This window comes from Candoia aspera, chromosome 14 (genome assembly GCF_035149785.1).
Source record: "Candoia aspera isolate rCanAsp1 chromosome 14, rCanAsp1.hap2, whole genome shotgun sequence".
Lineage (NCBI taxonomy): Eukaryota > Metazoa > Chordata > Lepidosauria > Squamata > Boidae > Candoia > Candoia aspera.
The window spans coordinates 4,211,942-4,225,537 of NC_086166.1; the positions used below are offsets into that span (position 1 = coordinate 4,211,942).

A 13,596-nucleotide genomic window follows, 5' to 3' on the forward strand; every position below is an offset into this window, starting at 1 on the left:
CTCTTCTTCCCTTGCCCTCACCTCCCCTCTTTCCGAATCACAGTGAATAAGCCAGAGCTGGAATACAGAGAATGACCTGCTCCTTCACCAGGGAGGGTTGGAGGAGATAAATGCCTTACCGCAAAGTTGAACCAAGGGCTTGCCAGCGTCTCAGTCTCCCCAGCTTAAGCTAAGCTTATTTGCCAGGACACTGGCTGGTTGACAGGACCTGCTGACTGCAGTGGGAACTTTGCGCATTAGCTGCAGAGGTAAGAAACAATCAACTTCTCCACACCGTCTCTCAGAGAGAGGGGGGGGCGTCTACCACAGGGCATGCAAGGCTTGTAAATGCAAGCATCCAAAGCCAGAGGAAGAATCTCTCCCTCTCTTTCCCCAGGTGAAACACTCCGGTCTCTGAAATCTCTGCTCTTCAGCCACCAAAGGAACCTTATTGCTGGACTGACTCAAAGTTCAAAGAGAAGGAAGCCCCAAAATAGTTTTGGGGGTGGAAAATCCAACTCTGCCAAACTTACGGTGGGGAGAGGAAACAAAAATCATTGTGTGAATTCACCTTTTGTCCTAAAACTTGTCCTCCATTCTCTGCCCAACGGGACAGCTGGCCCTGGTGGTCCGTTCTCCTACCTTCTATCCGCTGTTTTCCCCCAGAGGCAATGCATCACCTTCGGCTTGAGGAACACCACCGTTTGCTGCAACAGCTTTCATTATTTTCCCCACCAAAAGCTCAAAAGTAGATTTCTCAGCTTTTTCTCACGGTCCCTCAGGGGTTGATTTAAAAAAAAACAACCTGCATTCACTGGAGATATGTGAAATTTAGGAACGGGGCTCTCCCCCTTGGCAGAAGGTGGAGGAATAAAGAAACGACTCAGCTCCTCTGTGGACGAGACAAGAAGTCAGGACCAGAAAATTCTCCAAGCCCGTTTATAAAGGAAACAGCTTAGAGTCCAAGATGCAATCTACCTTATTTGGTGAGGAACGGTCTTGCAGTTCTTAATTTTTTTTTTTTTTTTTGCTTTAAAATCTATCTTTCCCTTTGCTGGGAAACTTAAAGAGGTGACTGGAGCAGAGAAGGGGCAGAGATACTTGCTGGACTGTTTATATGTCTCCAGATTAGGCAAAAAAGAAGCAGAATATTCTACAGCAGTGACTAGCAGAGATTTCAGGCCAAGCTGGACCAGAAACATCTGGTAGCGAGTGGAACTCTGCCACCATGCAGCGGGGCCAAGGTTCCCTCCCAAGAAGCAAAACCAAAGCCTAGAGGAGAAAATGTGGATATTGGTCCCTTAGGGTTGAGATGTATCCTAAAGAAGTTTCTGTACCCCTAGGAACAGGAGCTGAAAAACCAGACTTAGTCTAGACCTGGAGTCAAAGCTGAGGTTGAATTCTGATTGGGGAGCAATGCAGGCAGCAAATCTTATCCCAGCTGGCATTTTCCACAACTGCCCTGATCCCCAGAAACGTTGCTTGGGAGGATGGGAATCATCCTCCAATCCATCAGCAGCCCAACTGGTCCAAGCTGTTGAAGAACCTTCTTGATCTACATTGCAAAACAAGCACGGGGCCGAAGCTGAGATCAGAAGCCCTGATTTTTCTAATTAAGGCAGCCCCAAATGGGATGGCTGGAGGCAAGAGAGGGACAGCTCCAATTTTAATTGGTGGGGCATCCTGAAAGGAGATGCTACTTTATCTTTCCCTCTTCCATCATTCTCCTGATCTAAATAATCTGTACAACATACCAGTTCACCCTAGAAATCAATCCCATATTTTACCCCAGAATGTGACCTCTTAAAAGCAACTCACAGGAGGGACTCAGATGATGAAATAGAAGGATCAGGAACAATCAACAGATTCTTCTTCGGCCCACCTGGCTTCATGGCTTTAGTCAAGCCCATTGCATGGGAAAATTATGCACAGGCCTGATTGTCCCATTTGTCGAATAATAGAGCTGGTTCTGGAGTTAAACTTCCATTCATTCATTGGGGGGGGGGAATATACCTATACAATCCCATTTCTAGAGGGACTTAGAGGCAGAGATGCCAAAATTGGAGAAATACACAGGTGGACAATTTAACATCTAGCACAGTGTTATATGCTGTTCCCACAGCATGGCTGGCTGGGGAATTCTGGGAGTTGAAGTCCACACAACTTAAACTTGCCAAGGTTGAGAAACACTGGTCTAGCATATAAGACCAACCTAAATTGTGTCGTCTTCCATGCATTTTTTTAAAAATCAGTTCTAATCATACATATCCCCACACCTCAAATAGCTTGCCATTATGTATGCCCCAGGGAAGCATCTGGCACATGCCAAAGCTTGCACATAAGAAATCTTTTTTTAAAGTTCTGGATTATTCATCTTGTTTGTGATGCCTTCTTCTCCTTCCCTCTGCCGTTGGTAACCATGGCCTGGAAGATCTCAAAACCAACTCTTTCTCCCCTGTTCTCTCCTGTGGGAAAACCAACCAACCAACCCCAAAGAAAGGCTCAAGTGAAAACTAAGAAAAAAATGAACTTCAGCGTTCCGTCTCCAGCTTCTCCCACTGAAGAAACCCAACTTTTGATTTCCTTATCTGTAGGAAAGGAACCTTCTGTATTTACTTTGTATAGCAAAAACCAAACGGGGGTGGGGTGGTGGGGAATAGAGAAAAAACAACAACAACAAGGGAGTTTTCACACTCGAAAGGCGGCTAGTGTTAGGTCCTGTTGAAACTCCCCAAGCTTTGCTGGAAAAACAAACACAGGACTTTTCCTGGATGTGGCCAAATCTTTCTAAACCTCTCTCTGTCCAGGCTGTGGGCCTGAATTTCCCTCCCACGCTGCTGCGGATTGACGCTCTGCCTGCCTACCGGGCTGCAGATGAAAACACGGGTCTCTGGGCATAACGTGACTCCTGTTCTACCAAAAGGCTCTGCTCTGCTATTTTTGCCCCAAAGTTTGACTTGGCCTACAGCTGTTCGTATTTGTTTACAACAGCCGAGCATCCTCCACTTTAAAAGCCACAGTGCTGCTTCGTGTAAAGACGGCACTGTTTCAGCATAGCTGGCTTGCTCTTGAAAGATCGTGCCCTTCCAACTCCACTCGGTGAGCAGATGCAGCCAAACCTGCTTTTAGACTAAATCAGCTTCAGCCAACCCGTAGAATCACGAGCCAGGGTTTTCTGCAGTCCCAGTGGTCCTTTCTCTCTCTTTGGCATGCCCAGAAGCGTTTTCGCTGTTCTTGCAACACTGGTGGCCCCGGAACAGCAAGCAACACCCAGATAAGCAGGGATTAACACCAGACAAAGAATCAAGCAGAAAACAATGTCCTAATCAAGAAAATACCAAGGAGAAAACCACACCCCACCAACACTGGCAGGCCAAGCTACTGTATAGAAACAGGGAGCAAACCCCACACTCCCTCGCACTGATGGTGTTGCCTAGTTGGGTAATGAAACGTCTGCAAGCCAACAACCCAGCTCAGAGAGCACCAAGGACTCCAGAGTATTAACTCAACTCAACTTCATTTCTGTTGTATGCAGAAGTGCAGCATTATGAACAAACTCTGCTGGGATTGCCACTACATTGCAGTCCTTATCCACTGGCAAGGAATGGATCCAGCACCAGCCCTCTGCTTCCGAAACCACCCACATTTTAGGAGCCAGAGAATGAAAAGAGCAGGGAGGCTGGGGAAAAGGAGGACTTAGCTGCTATGGCGCAACACAGCTTTAGGAAGGAAGCTGCAGGGTGTGCAATACAATGTTTGGCTTTTCCCCTTCTGATTCCACCAAGGAAGTATCAGATTCGCATTCCTGTCTTCCTCCTAGGAGCCCAGTGCTATGTTTGACCCTCGCACCAACAGCAAAAGGCAGACTAGGAGAGTGAACCAATCAGAGAAATGTTTCTCAACCTTGACAACTTTAAGACGAGTGGACTTCAACTCCCAGAATTCCCCAGCCAGCATGGCTGGCTGGGGAATTCTGGGAGTTGAAGTCCACCCATCTTAAAGTTGCCAAGGGTGAAAGACACTGAATTAGAAGGACCTCTGGCCAGATCTCAACCCAAATATTCTCCCACCCACATAGTCCAAAACCTAATCCCACCTCTCTGTGTGAAGTCCCAGAACTTCACCTCTCTAGCTACACCTTCCAAAGCTTAGTTACAGGTTGAACTAGGCTTACATATTTGGCTGAATAATCCATCCGCACCCAGGTTTGCCTCACTGTAGATGCTTGAATGACCCCAGTTCTCTAGGTCTAAGCCACATGTTTATATGCCCCCCGGGAGTCTGTGCACCAAGCTCAAACCACATGATGGCTTACGATACTGTACAGGCTGAATCTTAGCCTTCCTTACAGCAGTATCATCTTCCCAAAGATCTTCTGTTCCTCACCTGCTGTGGTGGTGTCTTTGTCCCTGGCTGTCAGCTCCTCCACTTCAGATCTCTTCCGAAGCTCAAACCTCCGAGAGAACCCTTCCCGGGGCTTCCAAAGGCCCTGGATCAAAAGAGGTTTCTCGTTGTCCCGAAGGATTCTCAAGCCTTCCATCTTCCACTGCTTTTCCAAGCCAGCAAACTTCCCAACAACATCGCAGAGAACATAATGGCCCACGTCTACCCTGCTGAGTCCATACCGCTCAAGGGCTTCTTTCAACAGCTCTTGGGCACTTGAGCTGGCTGTTGCCAAGACACTCTTGTAGTGAGTGCCCACGCAGATGTGGCATCCAAAGATCTTGAGAACCCCAGGGGCTGAGACCTGGGTGGACAGCTCCGATGGGTCCTCCTTGCTGGCCCCTGAATAAGTGGCCACCGAGCTGCGGTCCTTATAGCTCAGCGTCCGGTACAAGACCTGGGAGAATATCCGACTTTGTCGCTTGAATTTGTTTTTGGACGGTGGCGACATGGCTGAGGGTGACCTGTAGAACATCGCGCAGGAGGGCGTCATGGGCTGTGGCTGGACAGAAAGAAAGCAGAACTGTGCAGGGTTGTCAGAAGGTCAAAAAAGAGACAAATTGCTAACAAACAACAGATGTTCTCAGAACCTCTGCAAAAGAGAAAGAACAAAAACACTGGAGCACAGGTGGCTTCAAGATCCTATGTTTGGCTAGTGTCCCAGAGGCAGCTTGCTAACACTGTTTTGCGGACGGTACAAAAAGGACAAGAGGAAGCACGGTGAAATCACTTAAGGCAGTGTTTTTCAAAGCTGGCAACTTGAAGATGTGTGGACTTCACCTCCCAGAATTCCCTAGCCAGCATCTTAAAGTTGCCAAGTTTGAAAAACACTGATTTAGGGCTTCCGAATACCATACCATACACTCCACCTCTTTCTTAAGCATTGGGAAATCCTTTGAAGGAGAGCCATACCTCCCTATATATTTACACCAGCAGTGGGCAGCGTATGGCCTACAAGCCTACTTTCCACAAGTCCCATTGCTCAGTGTTCAACCATGTGGAGGAGAAAACCGCAACCCCTAAAACAGGCTTTCCGTATTTTTTTCAAACAAGCAAATATAAATTCTTACCTCCCTCCAAGCTTGGAAACTAGCCCCCAGAAACTTTCAGCCCCACCATCTGCAGAATGTCGCCATGCCTGTTTTGCCATCTTGCCTGACCCACGCCTGCCCTTACTCCAGCCAAAAATGCTATTAGTAGCTGCCAGCTACCCAAAGTTTGCCCACTTCTCATTTACTTGCTGGTAAAGTACAACTACTATGTTTTGAGTCCTGGACTTCTCGTTCCTTTTTCCAGACTGGAAGGTAGATTTTTTCCAATGAGGGCTCAGAGGTATAGGATTCATTCGTTTTCCCTGGACGCAGAAAGGTTCCAGCCAAAGCCTATTTCAAAAGGCAGACAGAACTAGTAGGAATTGCTTCTCTCCCTAATCCATTCCTACTATTCCTCAAGGAGTCTGTTTTGCTTTCATTTCAGAGGTATAACGCAGGGAGGGAACCTCACTGCAGCTGCTATTAAGAATAATTGAGCTAAATACTTACTGCTCTACCAAAAATCGCTCAGATCCAAATTTATCTCCTTCTTCTAAACTGTGTCTTCTCCGAGTATTACAATGGTCCCAGTTGTTCTGGCCCATCCTGTGGGTTGCCCCAATCTTTGCTCCTTTCAGCAATGTCACTGCAGGGCAAAAAATCATTTTGTCCTTGCAATCGTTGAATGCAGCAAGAAACCATCTGGAGATCTTCCAGCAAATCCAGATCCAATTATTGCCCATCCTCCTATCTAGTTCTTTCTTCTACCCCACTGTAAACAAAGGCCAGATTCTGGGCCAAGAGGAGATCGATCCGGCAACGTGTAAAAATGCCCCCAACAAAATGTCAAGAATTTTATTTACTTGCATCGTTGATGCCAACAGCACCAGCCTCCTTTCTCTTTAATACAGAATGTGGATCGTCTGGATGCAAATGTTTAACTTGCCTGGGCTCACGGCACACACAAATTCCAACGTAGGGTGACCAAGTTGGTATTTTTCAGCCAGGCAGGGCGACTAATAATGCTGCATGCTTTCTCTGAATCCTTTCTAAATATAAATTGCCTTTTGTCCCCCACCAAGAATGCGGAGGACATTCCAAAGAACACTTTGTGGGTGGAATGGACATCTTCTCCCCCTTGGGAGGTTAATGAAATCTGTCAGGTATCTGCCATCACTTTGCCATTTTATCAAGCTCCTGCCTGGTGCAAGACCACAGCTGGCAGGGACGTACAATTACACACCAAAATCGCAGCTTCTATTTTTAGGAAAAGAGAGTCCCCCCGCCTGGTGTCTGAGACCAATTTGAAATGAGGTTTTTAAAAGTTTCCAGCACAAAGGACATATTAAAGCTTGGCTGGAAAGGGGGCGGGGAGCGGGGCAGAGAAGGCAGGGGAAGCCACATCATGACTTTGCTGGATGTAGAACTTGGCTTCTTGACAATCTCCCAATTCATTCCCACATGCAAACATCTGTCCCTTGATATTCCCATCCTAGAAAACATGTTCTGCAGGATAGTATGAACCGCTTGGTCTATAACCATCTACTTACACCGCACACTTTCCTATTTTGACGCTGCTCATCTTCTGCCTAGCTGGGCTGGGCTGTGGACAGAAGCTAGGGATGACCCACATCTAGGGAGAGGCAATTATTTAGACGAAAGATTGGTGACTTGCGCCCTACCTCCAAGCACGCTGCTGTTTTCAGCAAAGCTGTCAAACTCTTCATTCTGGATGCGCGCCCTTCCCCGTTTTCCCCCAGCCAGCTCGCAAATTCACTTCCTCTCGGGCAGCTTTGAAAGATTAAACCCTGTGTGCCACATGGACTTGACGATGAAATAGTAGCAACATACCACCATTTCCAAAACAGCTCAGGAAGGTGGGCCAGCCCCATTAACCCAAACAAGGAGTGCGGAAGAGGGAGTATTTGGAAAAACAATCTCTGAACTGAACTGCTAATGTACATCAGTGATGTCACGGCTTACAGATCATGCTCTTAGATGCACCCATGGTATCTTAAGGGTTTGTGTTGACATTATTAAACTATCTATTTAGCCACAAACCTATTTTATCTGTCACACTTTGGGGAGAACGAACAGTCTTTATTCAGCAGATGTGGGGACTTGGCCTTGGCAGTTGACTCTGATCAAACCATAAATGCAAGGGTTCAGATGGGTTCTCTCCTGTGAAGGGAGGAGATGGGCGGGACAAATTGGATGGATGGATGGATGGATGGACGGACGGACGGACGGACGGACGGACAGACAGACAGACAGACAGACAGACAGATAGATGTTGCTGGGCATTGACAGAAAGCCCTCTTTAGTTGGCCAGATCCCTCATCGTGTTTGGAGTGCGCAGGGGCTACGTAAGCGGGATGAAAAATAGGTAAGGCTTCATTACACACCTGGACAAATACTTCTTTATTTCAGGAGGAGGAGGGTGGGGATGCTTTGGAGTTAGAGATTTTGGTTTGCCTTGTTTCCCCCTGGTTAAATTTCTGTAGCACTACAGCTGTGTGTTTCCTGCTCCACAGTGTCAGGAACCCACAAGCCTGCTCTTCAGTCAGCACATCACTGACATTTGGCACCAATATCAGAGGGTGCCTTGGAGAATATTTCTGGTCCAAAGGGCTAAGATGGCCTATCCCTCCTCTACGAGGCAAATGTAGGAATTAGCTATCAGGAATCAAGGCCTTTCTGCAGGGTGGAGGGAGGCGTGTTCTAGAGAATAAGCACTTTGAGGCAAATTTTAGGGTACGGAGTGCCAAACCCGAGTGGTGTGGTTTTGAAGGCACTTCCCAACATCCATACATTCCCCCAACGTTGGTTCCATGATGCTCACTAACTGGTTTTGAAGGACTCAGCTGCATGAGGCTCTCATATGTTCGTTCATATCCCCAGCTAGTAAATTTGGGTAGTGGAATGGGCTGTGGGAAAGGCCTTGGGAGATAGGCGAAGAGACACTGCCAAGGGAACTGTCAGATAACAGACAGCATAGCCCACAGCTGCATAATGGGTAGGTCAAGAGGCTCAGAAGGGGCCCTCCCTAGTTTCTTGGGCTGTAACAGAGACAGGCAGAGATTTGTACTTTCAGACTTGCAAGATTCTGTCAATGTAGCTTCACAATAAAGTAGAATTCGCTCATCTGGTTGCGATTCCTACCCAGTTTACCCCACAAGGCCGACATCAATCTTGCAAGTGTCTATGTTGATTTTGAGTCTTCCCTGATCCTTAGCAATGCTGAGGTTTCTTCCAATCCAGGCTTTGATAAATCCTTCAAACACCCATCAGCCAGATGGTAGTCTAGCTCACAGCAAAACACAGAATCGACACCTCCCTCCCCCTGATTTTCCAGGCAGTGCTTGCATGGGCACTCAGTGATGGTTGTATCTGCCTAAGATACACAGCAGACATCTTTTGGCAGGATGACATGTCACACTCTGCTGGCTGCTGGAAAGATCTTTTGCACCCTTGGTTGCACACAAGTGTGTGTGGTGGGGGAGGGGTTCCTCTTCTTCTAATGCTATTAGAAAAAGCTTTCCTGGCTCCCTGTTGAGACCCTGCAAAGCCAACTTTCCAAAGTGCCTGTGCAGCTTTCAGGAAAGGTCACCTTCTAAAACCAGACTGCATTCAAGGTCCCCCTTGAATTTAGCCTCCGTTGCCCTGCTTGATGCATGCATGCATTCCCAGCTATGTTGTTGTTGTTACTCCCTAATTCTTTTAAGAAACTTTGATTACATTCCAAATTGTCTGCATTTCAGAGGCTTAGACCTGTATGGGTAGTCCCTGGGGCCCCCCTCACTGGAGATTGTTATAGTTGCTAATTGTAAATTTTAATGTGGCAGAAGAGGATAATTGTTAAAATATGTGCATTCACTATATTTAATTTTAATTTAGGTTAGTTAAATTTTGATCTGGTCATATATACACCCTGCATACATATACTGCTTTCCAAACTGAAGCCTCCTGTACGCATCCAAGGGCATGTAGCCCACAAAAACTTGCACACCTCTGCAATAGCCATGTTGCTTTTGTGACATCAATACACAGTTGAGTTATATACAATGGTTAGTAAACAGTAGATTTCTTCTATAGTCCAGTGTTCCAGCCAGTGAGCACAAAGGTATGAAAGCATGGAAGCTACCTTCTACTGAGTTGAACCCTTGGTCCATCTAGTCTTCATTGCCAACACTGACTGGTAGCAGCTGAGATACCAAGCTTCAAACATGGGCAAATAGGAATTTGTCTTCCAAGTTAAACTCTTGACCCATCAAGCCCAAAATAGTCAACAATGGTTGGTAACTATTCTCCAAGATTTCAGCAAGACTTTTTCAAGAAACAAAAGTCAAGAATCAAATCTGGGTCCTTCTAAAGACAAATAGAAAGTTTCCTTCTGCTGGTCCAGATCCTTCATTCATCTAACCTCTGTTCCCAACTCTGACTGGCAGTTGCTCTCCAAGCTTTCAAACAGTAATTGTTTCAGCCCTGCTGGAGATCTCAAGTATCAGACTCAAGATCTTCCTTAGATAAATAGGAACTTGTCTTCTACTCAGTTGGATCTTTAATCCATCTAGCTTCTGTTGCCCACATTGAAAGCTGAGGTGCCAAGTTAAAACTGGCTTCTTTCTAATGATGAACATTGAAACGGTCTTCTACAAAATCAAACCCTTGGTTCATATAGTCCAATACTGCCAACACTGGCTGGCAGCCACTCTCCAAAATGTTGGCCAAGACTTTTTTCCAACTCTACGTGGCAAGGTTTCTACCTGCGAAATACATTTTACCATTAAGCTACAGATCCCTTTTCCCACCCAGATAATGGGCATGTACTCAGATCTGATTATGTCAGGCACATTATATTATTTTGGTGACCACCCTGCTTCCCATCATTTATTCTATAATTATTTGATAGAATATATTTTTTGTGTGGTTAGCCATCCTAAGAACTATAATTTGCTGATGGCCCTGTCATGAATCAGTTGGTTGAGGGGCTACATTTGGCATCCTTGCACCTGGTTCTCTTGCCTTCAGATCTAATATGCCCCCCTCTGCTTTTTGCCTTGTGTATGGAAATCAATTAAACCTTTGCTGTCTTCATGGAACAAAAAAGCAGGCAAGAAAATGAAACGCAAGGGGGGAGAGAGGGAGGAATTGTTAGTCCGGAGTTGCAATGTGGAAAACATTATATTTCCAAAACGGCAAAGGAAGTGGAGGGGAGGGGGGAAATACGAATCCAAAGCAAAACTCTGCTTTCTGCCAAATTATATATCCTGCCCTTCTATCTAGCCAAACTAAGCATTTAGCAACAGGGTGACATCCAACTGTTTGCTGCTGGTGAAGCATCCTTGGAAAACCTCCCACCCTCCCTTTTCCCTGGTCTTATCCCACTGGCTTGAAACAAGTAGCAGATTACAGACTCCCAAGGTGTGCTCAAAAAAGTCGAGATCGTGGCCGCAATGGTGCAACTGAAGCTCTGACATCTATAAAAACAGACAGAACTTTGATTGCACCTTCACAGTTGCCCTCTTAATTTTTTTGGCCGCACCTCGGATTAAACTAGTTCTGAATGCCATTGCTCCCTGTGTTTTAAATCACTCTCCCCTTTCTACCTCATCCAAAACTGCAGTCCAGAGACAAAGTCTGCAACAATTTGTGGGGTCACATTCATAATTTGCATGGCCTGTACCTGCAAGTTAAATCTGCAGCTTCTGCATTTGGACAGAGCCGTCCTGTGGGAGGGGGAGGGGTCAACTTCTGCAAATCCCTGGAGAAAATCACAGAAATGTTTCTGGCAAAACGTCCGCATAAAAAACCTGCTTTCTTTCTGCTGACCAAGCCTGTTCTAAAAGGCTTCAGAGTAGGACCCTTTTTGAAAAAAAAAAAGAATCCAAAGATTTATAATGCTTGGGCCAACCAGCTGGCTCTAGTGGTTTCTGATCCAACACAACCCAGCAAGTGGGCTAAAACAACAACAACAACAAATCCCATCCTCTGAATAGCTGAAAACAGGAGCAAAGACGTGGATTTAAAAAAGCATCCAAGGCTGGTGCTGGAATCTTGTTGGCTCCTTAAAAATTCATGCTGGGCGTAGGAATTTTAAACGATTTTCCAGTCCGGGCACGGGCAACCGAGCTGCTGTGCTGTTGGCCTCTCAAAAGGCACAACCCAGCAACAAAAAGAATGTATTGTTTGTGTTCCGGCTCTTCCCGAACACCACGGTCTCTGAAGGCTGCTTAATGAAGGCTTAATTACGGCCATAATAATTACACAATCGCACAGAGCGCTGGGAACGGATAGTCCCATGGAACCTGCCACTGCGCCGGCCCCCCAGGCCTGGCCCAAGGGATGCCGCGTGCCCCCCAAAGCACCAGTTCTCATACTGGCTTCTTGCAAAGCCCCCAACACGTAAAACGGACGCCAGTCCTTCCTCGGACTTCATTTTTCTCAAGCGGCCTCTTCTGGTTTTGAAACCTCTCAGAAACCAAAAAAGCCAAGGAAGAGAAAATTCACTGCAACACCAGTGAGGTTTTTGTTTCTGCCCCCCCCTCCCCAAACACCCCATCCTGGCTTGACCAGAGTGCTTGTGTCTGCGGGGCGCAGCCGCGCGAGAGGTAGAGTTCCCCCTGTTGAACGTGAGTCAAACTGCAGCATAAAAGCCAACGCTGAGAAAACAGTCAGAAGATGTGGATGGTCACCTCCCAACCGTCGATCTAGATCCAGCTGAAGGACCCCGTCCAAGCATTTGGGGAGGACAAGCAATGGTCTGGTTCACCCCCGCTGTCCCAGGGCACAAGTTAGATCCAACTGACAGCAGGAAAGTTCTCGTTGAGAGTCTCACCAGCACAGCTAAGCCAAGTTGGGTCACCAATGACAACCAGACAAGCTTCTACTTGCTCCTTTGCGTGCATGTGTGGGTGGGTGGGTGTGGGTTCCTAGCTGCACTTTCCATGAACACAAAAAATAAACAAATGGCTTGTGCCTCTTCTTGTGGAGTGCGTATTTTTGGGGAAAGAACCAAAAAAGAAAGAAGGGAAGAGAATCGCATTTGCATGGCTTACGCCTGCAAGAAAATCTTCTCTCCTTGTGCCTCCTAATCTCTGCAACGCTTGCATCACATGCTCACTTCCCACAGAAAATGTCATTCTCCGATTATGTTCCAATGTGGGCTTTCCTCTTGTGATTCCCACCTTCATTCCCATCTTCGTTTCATCCTGTCTGTACAGCAGCGTTTCTCAACCTCGGCAAGTTTAAGACGTGAGGACTTCAGCTCCCAGAATTCCCCAGCCAGCATGGCTGCTTGGGGAGTTCTGGGAGTTGAAGTCCACACGTCTTAAAATTGTCAAGGTTGAGAACCACGGCTGCAGAGGATCTGCCTGCTCAGCTTTGCCGCTAACCACCTGCACAATCTTCCTGCCTGCTCAATTCACCACACATTGGCCAATTTCAGGGTCCCACTTCTTCTCTGCAGATCAGTCCCTTTGGAGCAGGCAGGATTATGCAATCATGGGGATGTAAAAGATCTGGGTGGAATTCCTGGGCAACTTCACAGAAGCCACCCTAACACCACCACCCCACCCAGCACTGACACTGAGGGCCTGTTCTCATAATGCCACTAATCCTTCATAGCAACGTTCCTTCTTAAAACCAAGACCATACAGCAGACCTGAGAGAAGACAATAATATAGGAAGTCATCCCTGTTCAAGGTCAGATCTTTGGTCATGTGGCTGGAGGACGATAGGAGCTGTAGTCCAAGCCCTCTACAGCCTTGTGACATGAAGAAAGCCAGTCTACCATGGTGATACAGGTAATCCTCATTTGGCGACCACACTTGGGACTGGCAACTCGCTCATTAAGCAAAGTGGTCACTAAGTGAAACCGAAACTGTACTTATGATCTTATTTCAGCTTTCCTTTGCTTTGCAGACCTGAGAAGGTCATAAATGCGAGGACTGGTCATAACGTTACTTTTTCATCACCGTCATAACTGCGAACAGTCACTAAATGAGGCAGTCACTAAATGAGGGCTACCTGTATGGGGAAGACTGTTAATAGTTTTCTAGGTTTCCAGGCAGAAGTTCTTCACTTCCCCTCAAAAGGAGGAGCTACCCAGCAATTCCAGCTGCAGATACAGAATGAAATCTTG

General features: G+C 46.7%; 1 protein-coding gene across 1 annotated transcript in view; it reads right to left on the bottom strand.

Annotated features, from left to right (window-relative positions):
* The window catches only part of RADIL (Rap associating with DIL domain), a 39,348-nt gene that overhangs the window by 24,090 nt on the left and 1,662 nt on the right, over window positions 1-13,596 (bottom strand). Inside the window, exon 2 of the mRNA XM_063315024.1 lies at window positions 4,366-5,014. Within this exon, the coding sequence (XP_063171094.1) occupies window positions 4,366-4,915 (550 nt within the window). The 5' untranslated portion in view covers window positions 4,916-5,014. The remainder of the gene's footprint in view (window positions 1-4,365; window positions 5,015-13,596) is intronic.